Source organism: Neolamprologus multifasciatus, chromosome 14 (genome assembly GCF_963576455.1).
Source record: "Neolamprologus multifasciatus chromosome 14, fNeoMul1.2, whole genome shotgun sequence".
Taxonomy (NCBI): Eukaryota; Metazoa; Chordata; class Actinopteri; order Cichliformes; family Cichlidae; genus Neolamprologus; species Neolamprologus multifasciatus.
In genome coordinates this window covers 33449038-33465625 of record NC_140452.1, presented here as the reverse complement: position 1 = coordinate 33465625, position 16588 = coordinate 33449038, and the positions used below count along the sequence as shown (strand labels likewise).

The 16588-nt window shown below is 47.0% G+C and overlaps 1 protein-coding gene across 1 annotated transcript in view; it reads right to left on the bottom strand.

The window, feature by feature from the left end:
* The window catches only part of LOC146504470 (calsyntenin-2-like), a 325046-nt gene that overhangs the window by 136887 nt on the left and 171571 nt on the right, over nucleotides 1–16588 (bottom strand). The window contains exon 3 of the mRNA XM_085131085.1: nucleotides 7702–7897. Within this exon, the coding sequence (XP_084987211.1) occupies nucleotides 7702–7897 (196 nt within the window). The remainder of the gene's footprint in view (nucleotides 1–7701; nucleotides 7898–16588) is intronic.

The window sequence follows — 16588 nt, the reverse complement described above, 5'->3', positions numbered from 1 at the left end:
AATATTATGTTACAAATCTGTAGCAGTGCAGTCTAAAGCCAGAATTATAATCAATGGGTCCTACATAAAGGTTATTTATTTTCTGTAATGAATATAAACACGTTAGTTTTAAGTGGACTAGATATCTACTTGTAAGTTTTTACCTAATTTAAATTTTCTGAGTTCTTGTTTTTGCCCCATTTTTCTTGACATTTCAAATGTCTCTGAACTCCATATATTTCCACACTTTGCTTTTTTACCTTGTCTGCTCTAATTTGGTTTACTTATTTCCTTTAATTTTGACTGTATTTTTTTTCTCTTATAACCTACACTGTTGTGCTGGCAGGAAACATCATTTTGTTCCAAATAGAACGACACTTGAAAAGAAAATTTGATTTAAAAAGTTATATTTGATGCCTATTTTGTGCTCAGAAAAACAAATTTAATAAGTATGTTATTTAAGCACTTTCTTCCCCTGTGCTTTGCCTCAGACTGCACACAGTCTTGCCTTGACATCTAGCTGGAGGTTGTTGGCGCTGTAGGCAGTCTGAGAGGGAGACTGTAGGCGACTCCACCTTCTTTGCAGTTAATAGCCTCCTAAAAATGGCGCAAGCACCGAGCATCAATCAGATGTGTAAAGAGGGATGCACTCAGTGGTGAAGATGCAAACAATCGTCTATCATCAGGAATCAGGTCACAGTCAAGAAAAACAAGCAGGTTCTTTTGTAGATTTGGTGCAGCTTTGTTTTTTTAAAATATATATTTTCATAGTTTAAACAAGCTGCGCAAACACAACTCCACGCACTGTTTACCACACACACATAAACTGGTGCTAAAAAGGAACATGCTGTGAGGATGATCAGGCTGAGTACATGATGAAGAAGCAGAGAGACAGAATCTAACATCATCATTGTGATTCCCCCCAACCCCCCACCCCTAAAAGAAATATGTAGCATTTTAAAATAATTAATCCCGAGACAGTATCATTTTATTTTCCCGAGGTACTTTTTCTTTAATTCAATAACTGATATACAACCCATGGACTTTTGATGATTAGCAATGACAGTGGCCTCATAAATATAACTACATAATGCTCTTGTAATGATAGCTGCATTGGCATCATTGAAGTATTTTGCTTACTTGACTCATTCTGTAAAAAAATCATTTTCAGGTCTGAATCTGGTGCTGCAGACAGTTGGTTCATGCAAGGTAATCACTTATAATCTGTTCCATACATACCAGTGGTGGCTGATGCTGAGTGCAGTGTGTGTTCAGGGTAAAACAGAAACAAAACTTCACAGAACGAGGCTTTGGGGCTGTTCACTTCAATGATCACACAAGTTTGAGTCCCATATTTTAGATTTTATTTTTGTTCCAAAGAGCTTTTTAATTGGTCTTTTGGTGGCTGTTTACTTTCATGCACTAATTGGCTTTGTTTATGCAACAAAAATGGGCTATTTGATTAGGCTTAGGCTACAAAAGTATTTACTTAGGGTTGTGAAATGGTCACAGTTTGGGTCACAATCTAAAGTGCAATTTAAAAAGCTGCGTTTATCAGCTTTTACATTAACACCTTTTCACTGAAAGACTCGATGTCTTCTACATAATCTGTGATGCTGTGGCGGACCACTAGAGGGCTCCACTCACACCCACTGTTGAGGAAGTGTGTTCCTGTGTTTTGTGGCGCGATATGCTCAGTTGATGTTGGAGACTAATAAAGAAGGAGTGAGAACTGAGAGCTCTGTGTCGTTGATGCTTACCTCCACATTGGTGACCCCTGACTCGAGCATGCAACGGGCCGCAGATAACGCAGACTCCGCTATGGATGCATCAGCGGCCGCCGGACCTTCGCCTCCTGTTGCAGCTACGTTCGCTGTGGCGCTGAAACTGCCGGACTTTTGGCTCCATGACCCCCCGTCATGGTTCGTACACGTGGAGGCTCAGTTCGCCCTTCGCGGCATCTCAGCTGACGACACAAAGTATCACCATGTGGTGGCCTCGCTCGACCCGCTGGCCACCCGTCGCGCGATGACGCTCCTCCGGGACCCACCCGCCCAAGGGAAATACGCCGCCCTCAAAGAGCTGCTTCTTCGGCGCTATGCCCTCTCCGATGCTGAACGAGCCGAAAAGCTCCTCAACCTGTCGGGCTTGGGTGGCGGTACCGCGCTCGAGCTCATGGAGAACATGCTATCGTTGCTCGGGCCGGATGACGGTGGATTCCTCTTCGCCCACCTCTTCCTCCGCCAACTACCGGCCGCCGTGAGAGCTGTCCTCGCAAACTCCCCGCTTCTGCCTGCAAAGGATTATCGCTCCCTGGCTGAAGAAGCGGATCGCATTCTCCTGGCTAGCCGCACTTTCGACGTTCACGCCCTGGCTATGGACTCGCCGGCGGCACCTTCCACGCCTCCACCCGCCTCCCCCGGAGCATCCGCCCCCTTGCTGATGGCAGGGGTTGCTACACGCCGGCACCGCGGAAAGAGCATCTGTTTCTACCATCAGCGTTTTGGCGACAGAGCGCGTCGCTGCCTGCCGCCTTGCGCTTTCACGGCCCAGGGAAACGGACCCGCCAGCGCGCCGTAGCAGCCGCGACCGCTGGCAATACAGAAAGGCTGCTATTCATAGAAGACTCGCGCTCCGGGAGACGTTTTCTCGTGGACTCCGGCTCCCAGAAGAGCCTCCTTCCCCCTACCGCTGCCGACGGCCTAGCAGCGAACTGTGGGCCGCAGCTCATCGCAGCTAATGGCTCTCCCATCAAAACGTTTGGGGAAAGGTTGGTGACTGTTTGTTTTCATGGCCGGGATTTCCAGTGGAACTTTGTTGTTGCCGCTAGCTCTGTACCTATTTTAGGTGCTGATTTTCTGTGTGCTCATGGACTGCTTGTCGATGTTGCTAACAGACGTTTAATTGGTGCTCTCTCGTTTTCTTCGCTACCCTGTTTTACTCGGGCCGCCGAGCCCCTGATTCGGGCTAATGTAGTGACCTCCGGGGATGCTTTTCAGCGTTTGCTTTTAGAGTTTCCATCGCTGTCTGTCCCTAATTTCTCTAGCACGGTAACGAAGCATGGGGTTGAGCATTATATTCCCACGGTCGGGCCCCCGGTGTTCGCGCGCGCGCGCCGCCTCGACCCCGCGAAACTGTCCGTCGCTCGGGAAGAGTTTGCAGCCATGGAGCGGCTTGGCATTGTACAGCGTTCGAACAGTGCATGGGCCTCTCCGCTTCACATGGTGCCCAAATCGGACGGTCGGTGGCGGCCATGCGGAGATTTCCGCCGTTTAAATAATGCCACGGAGAATGACCGTTACCCCATCCCCCACATTCAGGATTTTTCTGCCAATCTCGCCGGAACGTCGATTTTTTCTAAAATTGACTTGGTGCGGGGGTATCACCAAGTTCCCGTGCGCGCCGAAGACGTTCCTAAAACCGCTGTCATTACCCCCTTCGGCTTGTTCGAGTTTTTGCGCATGCCATTTGGCCTGAAAGGTGCCGCCCAGACCTTTCAGCGGCTGATGGACTCCGTTTTGCGTGGGCTGCCGTTCGTTTTTGTTTATCTGGACGATATATTGGTGGCCAGCTGCTCAGCGAGCCAGCACGAGTCCCATCTGCGGCAGGTTTTCCAACGTTTGGCAGCGCACGGCCTGATTATCAACCCTTCCAAGTGCCAGTTTGGGTTGCCTGTTCTGGACTTCCTCGGGCACCGCATTTCCGCTGAAGGTGTGGTTCCGTTGCCCGACAGAGTCCAGGCTGTTTCGGCTTTTCCGCGTCCCACGTCGGTTAAAGCGTTGCAGGAGTTCTTGGGGATGATAAATTTTTACAACCGTTTTCTCCCCAGAGCTGCCCACCTGCTACAGCCACTCTATGCTGCCTTAAAAGGTAAAACAGCCAAAGATCTGGTTGACTGGCTGCCGGAACGCGTCCATGCATTTTCCGCAGCCAAGTCTGCGCTGGCTGACGCCGCCCTGCTGGCCCACCCGTTTCCGTCGGCGGAGATCGCGTTGACCACCGATGCGTCCGACGTGGCAGTGGGTGGGGTGTTGGAACAGCGGGTTTCAGGTCTCTGGCAACCGCTCGCCTTTTTCAGTCGTACGCTCCGGGATGCTGAACGCAAGTACAGTGTTTTTGACAGGGAGTTGCTGGCCCTGCACCTCGCGACACGACATTTTCGTTTTTTCCTCGAGGGTCGCAACTTTACTGCGTACGTTGACCACAAACCTTTGACGTTTGCAATGTCCAAGGTCTCTGACCCATGGAGCGCACGCCAGCAGCGCCAGTTGGCGGCTATTTCAGAATTTACCACAGACATTCAGCATGTGGCTGGTAAGTCCAACCACGTCGCCGACTGTCTCTCACGTGTGTTGGTTTCTCCGGTGTATGTCGGCGTCGACTACGCTGCCATGGCCGCCGAGCAACGTTCTGACCCGGACGTCCTTGCCCTTCAGTCAGCAAAAACGGGCCTCGTGCTGGAGGACACCCCGGTGTGGGACGGCGGTCCGCGCCTTCTTTGCGACGTTTCCACCGGCCGCCCCCGCCCGGTGGTTCCCCTTTCGTGGCGTCGTCGTGTTTTTGACTCGGTGCATGCCCTCTCTCATCCCGGCGTCCGGGCCTCGGTCAAGCTGGTCAGCGCCAGGTTCGTTTGGCCGGGCCTTCGCAAGACGGTGAAAGAATGGGCAGCGGTTTGTATCCCATGCCAACGCTCGAAAATCCACCGGCACACACAGGCACCCCTCGAACCTTTCCGTGTCCCGGGTAGGCGTTTCGATCACGTTCATGTGGACCTGGTTGGTCCCTTACCGCAGTCACAGGGTTTCACGCACCTTTTGACTGTGGTGGACCGCACGACCAGGTGGCCGGAGGCGGTACCCCTGGTGTCCACGACAGCGGTGACGGTGGCCAGAGCATTTTTTTCAACATGGGTTTCACGTTTCGGTCCCCCGGCTGACATTACCTCGGACAGGGGCCCCCAGTTTGTTTCTGAGCTTTGGTCTGCTATGGCTGACGGCCTGGGGGTCAAGGTCCACCGCACCACAGCATACCACCCGCAGGCTAACGGGATGTGCGAACGGTTTCACCGGTCACTTAAGGCCGCGCTCCGGGCTTCCTTAACAGGTGGCGACTGGGTCGACCGTCTTCCATGGGTTCTGCTGGGATTGCGTAGCGCGGTTAAAGAGGACCTCGGGGTTTCCCCGGCTGAACTGGTCCTCGGCCAGCCTCTCCGGGTCCCCGGGGAATTCTTACCTGAGACCCCTCCCCCATGTTTCGATACCTCTTTGTTGCCTTTTCGCCCCCCAAGAGACTCATTTCCTGTTCCTGGTCCTGTGCACCACTGCCTGCCTGACACTTTTGTTCCGGGTTCGTTGGACTCTGCTCGTTTTGTTTTTGTCAGGCACGATGCTCATAGGACTCCGCTGCGTCCACCATATGACGGGCCATACAGGGTTCTTAAACCAGGCAACAAACATTTCATTTTGGACTTTGGCGGTCGGCAGGAGGTTGTCTCTGTTGACAGACTTAAGCCTGCACATGTTATGCAGGAGGATCAGGTGGTCCCGGCCCAGGCCCCTCGCCGCGGCCGCCCACCTGCCACCGGGCTGATGGATTCTGTTTTTTCCCCCAGGAGCGACCCAAAATCAACGGAGTCCGAGTCGTCTGCAGCTTTTTCTGACCGCCAGTGCCAGCCTCGCTCTCGGGCTGGGTTGCCCTCTGTCAGTTCCCCACCCCCCCGGTTCAGCCGTTCCGGCCGTTTACTTAAGCGCCGGGTCCTGGACTAGTTCTGCTGGGTGTTCGGGGGGGGCATGTGTGGCGGACCACTAGAGGGCTCCACTCACACCCACTGTTGAGGAAGTGTGTTCCTGTGTTTTGTGGCGCGATATGCTCAGTTGATGTTGGAGACTAATAAAGAAGGAGTGAGAACTGAGAGCTCTGTGTCGTTGATGCTTACCTCCACAATGCTCTCTTTTTTTTCATTACTAATTACAATGAATAATAACACCCCACTAAAGAAGGGGGGCGGGCTGCTTTACTGATGCATAAAAGTCATAGAACATATTTACTAAGCTGATGCCCCTAAACCATCTGGTAAATTTACAAAATACACATTCAAATAAACTTAAACCGCAATAATTTTCTAGAATACTTGCTTAAATAGAACCAAACATGTGTAAATAACTGTCTTTCTGTGTATATGGGCCTCAAGACATGAAGGTACAGAGCTGCATCCATCTTGCTGAAGGGCAGAGCTGCTACTGACATAAGCTGCAGAGGTGCTCCTTAGCATTTTGAGAATAAAGTAGGAACTCACTGCTGATAGTCTCATCTTTTGGACCGTCCAAAACATGTGGACGCACATTTTAGTTGTCACACACACACACACTCTGCTTCCACTTGTCTTTCCACTAGGATGATGTCGGGGTAAATGTGCAGTCATATTTGTTGTGTTCCCACTAGTGCTGTCAGCATAAATCTCGTTGAAATGACGTTAACGCCACAACACGGCAAATCTCCGTTAACGAGCTACCGCGGATCGCCGCGTGCGTGGGGCTGGATGGCCAACACGTTAACGAGCTAACTGCGCTAACACACTAGTTCCCACCCATGTAATTGAGCATTGCTGGCACATCCAACATACTGTTTTACTTTAGTCCATGACGCGCTTACCTTCAGGGTCATACGTCACATGAAAACCAAAATAGTTCCAAACGCCACATCTGAATGAGGGTGGGGGAGGTTCAATTTGCCATGTTGCAAGGAGAGCTTAGCTTCTGTCTTGCTAGCTTGCCCTGCGCTCAGTGGATCTGCGCTCGACAGTGCAGCCTAGGCGGAGTAGTCGAACGCAGATCCACTGAGCGCTCAACACAGACAGCACCATCAGAAGGAAAGTTGATAAAATAAATTAAAAATTTTGTATTGTTCGATACATATGCGTACCGAACCGAAAGCACTGTATCGAACGGTTCAATATCGATACGAGTATCGTTGCACCCCTAATATATATATATGCAGTGGAACCCCGACTTACGGAATTAATTCTTTCCAGAGGGTCTTTCGTAAGTCAAAATTTTCGTAAGTCGAAGCACCTTTTTCCATTGCTTTTTGAGTGAGGCAATGCTGGCTGAAGACGAAGTCCTTGGTGGAGGAGGAGGTGGCGGAGGTTGAAGAAAGCATACGTATGCATGAAGCGCCTTGAGGCGACTTTTGTTGTGATTTGGCGCTATATAAATAAAATTGAATTGAATTGAATTGAATTGAATACGTACGTGTACATGTACATAACATTATGGAATTTTATTTATTTATTTTTTAATTTTCTATTTTATCTATTTCGTTACGCGGGCATTTTGCCGTACCACGGGCAGAAATATTGCCGTTAAGTGCCTTCATAACTTGAATTTTTTGTTAAATGGGGTCTTCGTAAGCCAGGGTTCCACTGTATATATATATTCACAGTTACATAAAGCCGACTAGTTGTTTTCGTTAGTCTTTCCAAAGCTCCACCGTCCTCTAGGATAGCTGATAATGTGAGTTTAGACATTGTCTAAATTAATAATTCATTCTTTTCTACTTTGTAGCCTTACGCAATGTAGCCCAAGCACTTGACATGCATTATTAACTCGGGTTTTGTTTATTTAATTGTCTAGGCCTTGCAGTTGGTGGTATTTTCGTGTCAGTGCATTCTGTCCACCTTCGCAAAGCCTGCTTTATTCAAACCCCATTGTCTGTTTCACTCACTTGTGGGACTTCTTGCCCTCGATGCCCCCAGGGCCCGACCCGCAGTCATGAGCTTGAATGATGAAGGTGTATTCCTTCTGTAACTCGCAGTCCACCAGGCCCCGTGCCCTCAGCTGGCCCTCACCAGACGTACCATTCAGCACCACTGCCTCAAACGGTGCGTCCAGCCCGTGTATGTTGAATGCACAGATCTCCCCTAGAGATCAGGGTGGTAGAGAAGAGAGAAGGAAAAAGAAAGATGAGGTCAGATTTAATCAATGACTGTCACACAGAAACCAGCTAAGCAAACAAAGAGCTTTTTTGGGGAGAGGAAGTTCAAGAAAAAAGTTTGCCTTTACTAGATGCCTGAAATGTTCTTATCCATCATGTAAACCCATCAGAGAGCACCTGACTGGTCCCAGATTCAGTCTGCAGCGTGACATGACCCTAAACTTCAGAAGGAGCCCCGCTACAGATGGCCGACCCCCACAGAGCCTTGATATTGACATTATGGAGCCAGTGTGTGGCCGGTTCTCCAAGATGCTTGGAACAACCTACCTGCCAACTAACTCATTTTCACAATCAGATTACTCTAACATTGTAGGAAAGAAATGCTGGCTTAATTTAACATTTATGGATGTTCCTGTGGGTCCAACTCTTAATTGTATTGCATAGAAGAAACACATGCTTTCTGGGAATATTGCTGAGCTATTTATTTCCACCAGCAGCCGCTGTAACATATATTGTTGCGATATTCATATCTGCTCTGTGCTGCTCTTTGTCCCTATCTGCAGTGGAGGAGAAATAACAGTTGTAACTGTTTCACACATGCTCTCAGCATCATCCTTGAGAAAGATACCAGTGCAGAGAATACATACGTGGTGAAATACTGGAAAGAATAATAAAAATGTAAAGCAAGCAGATTACTAAAACCTCATGATTTTTATTTGGGAATTATATAAAAAGAAGGTCTAGCCCACTCCTGCCTGAGAAAGTTCATGAATAAAGTTAAAATGCTCTACACTAACAATCACAGGCTCATTTGTAAGACTCTACATTAGAACCTCACTGTCTTCATTTAGAAATTTAGCAAAGTTTAAACCCATTATGTTATTTTCAACTCTGTATTTGGATTCTTGATCTCTAGTAGAGTTTATACAGATTTATTTTATATTGCTTGTTCCGCTCTCTATTCAGTCACAGTCTGAAACAAGCCCAGACTTCTTTCTCTTTAAGCCAACTTACTTGTGATTGGCTGTCCCCCTTAAACAAAAAGAACCATACAACTGAGACTGAACATCCACCTCCACAGAAAAAAGCTCCAGTCAGATAGCAGATTCAAACCCAAGACCTACTTGCTGTGAAACACCAAGAAGTTTGTGGTATCTCGATGACTTAGACATCAGAGGGTTAAGTAACATACCTGTCCTTAAACAGAAGACAGGAAGTTCTTTAGGACTGCGATTCACAGGTTCCTTTGTGTTGTACAGCAATATTCCTGATGTAGCTTTGTTACGTTTTCTTAATATTGTAAGTGTTGCTCACATGATGTGAGAACGTTAGTTAATTCCATGGTAAGGTTTAACACCTCGCTTAAAAGAAATCCTTTAATTTAAACTTTATTTGATCTAAACTGTATTGTGGCTGAATAAAAGCCGGACAAAACAAACCCTAACGTTTACTTCTTGGTCACCTTGGGTTATTCCTATTGCTCCTTCACAGGTGCACAATGAAACATACAGGCAAAGCAAAAAAGCATCAGAAAGGCACACTGGAGCCTTTATAAATAGATCAAACTTGCAATCCCGCCAATGCCCCTTCGTACTTAGTGTCTAATTGCTCTTGTGAGAAACACCAAGGACAATCCCACCGTTTCCCCACCCAACATGGAGCCATTCTTAGTAGTGCACCCAAAAGCAACATTAAGCGCAATTGAGTTACACAGGGGCTCAAGCAAAACTAAAACAGCTCAAAGTCACCCTTGTAGCGAGATATAGAGCAAGAAAATCCATTTAAATCCAGAGTGAGCAGCTGACATGAGCAAAACAAAAGAGGCGAGAGACGGCTGACATTTATTAGCAGGAGCGTATAAAGAAGCGGTCCATTTGTGGGGTCGGAACGCTTTTTCTTCTTCTTAACTTCGAGAACTGACATCCTCTTGTGCTTCCACTGGTGGGATTTCAGGAAATCACTTAACGTGCTGGTCTCACACTCTGACCTGTGACAGCTAATTGCGCTGATATCACTTAAACTAACAGCGAGGACTAAATTGGATTCCCAAGCAGCTTTGTGTGCACATTGCTCCTGGCAAATTCTGATAAGAGCAACTTTATTTTCTGCCCCCCTTCATCCTGCTTCTGTCATAATCCCCGCCACCTCACCCCGCCCACACCCAACTCTCCCGCCCCCTCCCTTCCCGTTAGGGGCAGGGGCTCTGAGATGACAATTTGCCCGCAGACAAGCTATAGGCGAAGAAAGATGAAGAAAGAGCAGACGGAGAGAAAAAGGAGGGCAGAAAGTAAGAGAATTGAAAGGGTTGGGAGGTGTCAACATTGTTTGGTTACTGTAAAGAACACCCCCCCCCCCCCTTTTCTGTATTGCCTGAACAATGACTTATCAGACTTAAATGGGCCCCCGTGTCATGGAGAAGCACGGCTTGCCGGCAAGAGCAAAATCATAAAATGGCACCGAGCAAACGGTGTGAGACGACGAGTGACAGAAGATGCAACGGTCTTGACGTGAGGCTTCTCTCGACAGTGCGCCACCACCACACAAAACAGGAAAATGGAAAATCCATCACCGCTGGAGCGAGAAATACATCCAATACACACAGGCAAGTGCAGAAGCTTCCCATCAGGGCGAATATGCTGAAGATATGCTGATGGTGCGCACGCCCGCCGTCGAGGCTGGGTGGCCCGACGTGCTCCTTCGTGATTTAATTGTAGCTGAAGGGGAGAGGCGGGGAGAACGGTCAAGGTGACCGCAGGAGGTGTGTGTGTGTGGGGGGGGGGGAGTAGGGGGGGGGGGGGGGGGGGTTCCCTCTCTCAAGTCTCAAAAGAACACTGTGAGTGGTTCCAGCTGCCAACAGACCCGTCACTTCACTCCAGACCTGATAAGTGTTTTGCCACCTACAGCGAGGCAAAGATGGGCGGTGGAGCAGGATGGGGGGGGAGAGGGGACGAGGTGGAAGAGCACTGGCCCCCGGAGGCAGGTGAGGAACAGATGTTGGGCGGATGGAACTTGGCAGAGGCATAGCGCTCCCAAACGCTAATTACGGCGCTAAACTGTTAGCTAAATATGCATCTCGGTGTCACATTAGACTTTTAAGAGGTAGATTTACGATCAGAAGGAACTCTGTCTTCTTGAAGGGGGGTGAGGTGGGGGACATTTAAAACTAATGGATGCAAACTAATGGATAGTGTGAGTGCAGTGCTGTTTTTTTATTAGTTTATTTTCTGGCTAATCACCACTGTTTAGCATAATAAATTGCTTTTATGATCTTCAGCACTTCATATAGAAGGCCTGCAGCATTTTTAATCACTATATGCTTTTATGCTTTACACACTGTAAAACTTTGAAACGAACTTACTCGACTATGATTTGCCTCTCCCCCTTCTTTGCTACCTCATTCTCTGCTGCTGTGATTACTGCGTTTCCCCTTGGACATCATTACATTTTCATTTAATCAACTCTGAATTAAGGGTTGTCTATTAGTTAGTAGAAAGTGCGCTCTGGACCTAAGCTGCTGTCCTGTTGGTGTCAGAAGTCGTCCAGTGCTCAAACACCTCAAGGGAATCTGGCACCGGTCCACTCTGCACTATCTTAGAGGACGGAGAGCTCATTATCACTGAAGGCAGAGCTGCTTTACCGGCAATATTGGCTCGTGTTTGCAGAGCTGGAGGAGTGTGACAAAATATCAGGGGCCTCGGCGCCTTGGGGCCCCGAGTTATTATCAAAGCTGACAAAGCATTCTTGATGAGCTGCCTGTATCTTAATATATACACAAGCCGAAAAGGTGCTTTCGCTCACGAGTGCAGAGATATGCGCGGCAGCTGTTTACCGAGCATTTGAGCGAGGAGTAAAAGTGGAGATATCAGGCGAGGAAGCAGTCACACTGCTGAGAGGAAGACGAGGAAGAGAAAGATATAGAGATAGATGAAAGGAGGAACTGAGAAGGATGGGAACATGGCCACTGCTGCCTTAGGGCAGCTCCGATTTCTCTACTGGAAAATGACCAAAGCACAGGCATGAGTACACACACGTTCACTCAAACAGTGCCAGCTCGGCGGCTCTAATCAGAGCCGACATGCCTTTCATCCTCCTACTGTTGGAACAAACACCAGATAGACAGCAAGTAAATCAGATTTCTGGATCTCATACTGTTACCGAGCACATTCTGGAAGAGGAATCATTTCGCTGGCACTGAAATGTTTGCATTCACTTAATATTTCCCCTCGTCGCTGTTAGTAAACCGGCCCTGTTTGCAGAAGAGTTGCTGTGTTTTATGAGGTTTACACAGTTGTCATGATTTCAGCTGCTTTTCCAATTCTGACGTGGGATCAAATTATCTGGTGTATTAGTCACCTCTGCAACCTACTAATTCTCCTGCTTACTTCAGCCCCCACCCTCAAAAAAAAAAAAAATGCAATCAACACACCCACAAGCACACACCCCGGCCCCTCTCAGCTGCAGTGCAGAGATAGAGCACGAGCCTCATAACTCTGCAGAGGGACGAAATTGAAAATGCTGTAATTATGCTCTTCATGAAATTAGCTAGCAGAGGAAAAAAAAAACACAATTGAGAAGCTGTCCATTTCTGAGATAAGGATTAATACTAATCAAGTCCACATGTTCTGACTGCGGTGCATGAAAACTGAAGTGGTGTTTCTGTACAGTGAGCGCCTCTGAGTGTTTGTCGGAACGGGGATTTTTAATTAAACTACAGCTTTCTCAACAGGGGTTTAAAGCGGGGAGGAAGTGGGCTTGTGTGTGTTCGACTGTTGCGGAAGGGGTGCGAGTTGATTTGCTCGACCTCGTGGGTGCCACCCCCACCGCCACCTCCCTTCTCTCCTCTCCTCTCTGTTAATTACATTAAAGGCCCCTCACACAGTGTTAATGACATCCCACTGTCTTCTAGCAGAGTGAACACCCACTGTGTGTGTGTGTGTGTGAATGTGTGTGTAGGCATGTGTGAGAGAGTGAACGGTGGAGGATTGAACCTTCTACACTCTACTTCTAGAGTTTATAATCCTTCTACAAGGATTATAAACTCGCTGCTCCAAGCCTGCTCGCCCTCAGGTATCCCAGAATGCCTCAGTGGGGCGGGGCACAGAGCTCTGCATCTCCAAAAATGTGAATGAACAACTCCGTCTGCACGTGACCACGATCGAGGACAGAAACACGCTTCTACTCTCATGTCAAAGAAGCAATGGGCGCCCCCCCCGAAATCAGCTCATGCTGTTGTTGTTCATAAGCATGTAGACGGTAAGTATCTGCACTATCCCTGCTCCTGATGTGCAGACCAGCGTTCTGTATTAGTACAGTGAACACAGAAGACTGCACGGTGGGCTGCCCGTGACCTTTCCAGTAAGTGCAATCTGCCAACAAAAGCAAGCATGTAGCTTCCAAAGATTACAGCTCACCCATCAAAGTTTACATCCACTCACAGGTCCAGGTTTCTCATCACAGGTAGGTGGGAATTTCCTTTTCTGCACGGTGATTCAATTGGTGGGTGTAGTTTGGTAGGAAGAAAAAGGAAATACTGTACATGAAAAAGTGTTGTTTTTTTTTTAAAGAACTGGGTCATCATTTCAAAAAATAGCACAACCTACACCAAGAAAATCTGCGGTAGGTCGATAGGTCAGATGAAATGTTCAAATTTAATTTTGTAGTGAATGTGGAAAACACTAAGCCTTGAACCTTTGTAGAACCTACGATGTTATCCACCTAAACGGCTGAAGTCGCTGCCAGCATTTATGCTCATGCTGGTGCAGTATGTGCTAATTACCGTGTGGTTGCTTCTCAACCCCGGCCCCCTGCTCTTGGTTGTAGTCAGTTTTCTTTCGGCACATTTGTCCCTCTGGTTCTTCGATCACATCCGTTCTGATAGGTTCTGCATTCTCCCTCCAGGAATTTACTGACATTTGTGATTGATGCTATGATTATTATTGCTTATGTTAAGATGATGATGATGATTCTCTCACTGATAAATTCAAATTCTTGACATGTAGTTACATATGTAGGGAGCTGCACATCACGTTTCGCATTGGTTACAGTTTAAGTTTTCAGTGGGGTTTGTGGTTAAGGCGTACATTTCCCGCTGAAGCATAAATCCCCAGTAAGCTGTGATCCAGCAGGAGAATCAACAGTCAGATTTAGTGTGACATAAAATGCATTGTGCACGAGATATATGCACCGTGCGTATGGAATTTGTGGCTCATGTGAACAAATCTTCGCCTGACACCAAGGATAGTATAAATATCAGAACATTGATGCATGCAATTATGGCAATTGTGACGTGTGTCTGTTACTCCTGACTTGTCACCCGTTTATGTCACATTTAAACGAACTAAATAAGCACCGAGATTCAATGTGAAGAGTTAATATTGTGGCGGACTCTGACGCCACCCATATGGAAAAGATACAAACTTTATAAATCTTATAAAGTTTGAATCTGTCTTGTGTGAAATTTGTATGAAAGGCATACAAGAGGGGAGCACGGTGGCACGGTGGTTAGCACTGTTGCCGCACAGCAAGAAGGTCCTGAGTTCAATTCCAACATCAGGCCGGGGTCTTTCTGTGTGGAGTTTGCATGTTCTCCCCGTGTTTGCATGGGTTCCCTCCGGGCACTCCGGCTTCCTCCCACTGTCCAAAGACATGCAGCTTGTGGGCATAGGTTAATTGGAAAATCCAAATTGTCACTAGGTGTGAATGTGCGAATGAATGTGAGTGCGAATGGTTGTCTGTCCCTGTGTGTTGGCCCTGCGACAGACTGGCGACCTGTCCAGGGTGTACCCCGCCTCTCGCCCTATGACAGCTGGGATAGGCTCCAGCGCCCCCCGCGACCCTGAAAAGGATAAGCGGAAGCGAATGGATGGATGGATGGAGGCATACAAGAGTGAAAACAGATCCCTGTAAGATCCCTTGAAAAATTATATAAATGAAATTATATTATATAAATGTTTTGGATACTTCCTAAAACAATATATGAAAGTAATGAGAAAGTGGCCACTTTCATGAGTAAATCACATAAGCCTTATATGATTCACTATATGAAGTAGGCCACATCTTGTGCAAGTCTTTTCTATTTCTTTTCCACATGGGCAGTCACCAGCAATGTAGGCTGCTTGCTCAACCAGGAGAGATATGACTGCGTTTGAACCCAAACTCGGAGCGTTTCAAAAATATAACCAAGTAGTTTCAAGTGCCTGAACCCAACAAGCGAGTGAATTCAGAAAGTAAGTGACAATGACACAAATCCGTGAGTGTAAATGAAGTGTAAAACACAAATCACAAACACACAAATCACAGTTTCTTCACTGACAAACTAGTGACTCTCCCTAAGCTTGCACCACTCCTCCAATTTTATAATTCAGCTCTTTCACAGAGAACAGCTTCCTCTCCTCTACAACAAGCCACCAAAGCCAAAGGATCTAGTCATATCTTATATCTTTGACAGAACAGCAATATTTGATGCCCTGCGATAAGATAAGAAGATTGGTATCACTTTACCTTTAGCTTATGGGTTAAAGCACCTGCCAGAGTAAAATCGCTGTTTAATGCTTTATGAGTTTCCTCTGCATACTTCACAGTCCCTCCCTGCCTAGTGCACATATGAATTAAATTAACTGAACTCGTCACACAAGCTTTGGGTTTTAATGTAGTGCTCTTCAAACACAAGCCAAAATTACCTTAGTTACTTCATCAGTGTAATACTTTATAGAATTTTTGGACTACCCCAAAACTGAGAAGAACTTTCTATGATAAATGCACAGATTTTGATGTTTAGAAGTGGGTAAAAACCCTAACCCTCTAGAAGCATCCAAAAGTGCTGTAGAAGTATCGCAGTATGAGTCCGGTTAGGTCAGATTTTTGGGTGAATCAGCATGGGGTTTTCGGTTTCATCTCTCCAGGCATTTCATTGGACAGCACCAAAAAAATTAAAATAAATCAAGGCTACTTTGTCGTAGCAGCTTCAAAGGTCTGTTAGCGCTGCCAAGTGTGTGCAATGACACACACCCACCTCGCCTTATATGTCAGTAAAGTTAATCACAAACCCCGGGGGGGCAACGTGTCAATTACTTCAACTTGGAGCAGGGCCAAAGCACTGCTGTGCAGGAGTCAAACCATCAATAACAGACTGGCATCCGACGCAGCACCAGCTAAATCATTACAGTAAACACAAACACTTCACTTTAATCAGCTGGCTGCTTACATCCACCCAAAAAAATATTCACTCCGTGCTTTAAGTCAGTGACGGCCAGGAAAGGTGAAATTTCCCGGCAGTGATCTAAAAACTGACGTTGGGAAATTTTTTGAAAAAACAACTTTATTCTGTTTCCTGTTGCTGATTTTACGGCATGGCTCACATTGGAAACTGTATCCCCCAAGTGCTAATTGAGGGGAAAAAAACATAATGCCATAAAATGAATCGATATAAGGCTTTAATTAAGATCAATTCCAATATTTTGTGTCATAGAATTACTTTGTAAGGTCTTCCTACATGTAAAACGCAAATTCTTTAACACAACTTTTTCCTCTACGCTGAATGCCGAAATACGATTGGCCTTCCAAAAATGGTGAGAGGAGGTAAAAAAACACAAAAGCAACCAAAGAGAGAAAAGCCCGCTAAACATTAACAAAACAAAGCCAAGGCAATCACATTAAACACAAAGAGAAATCAATAGTT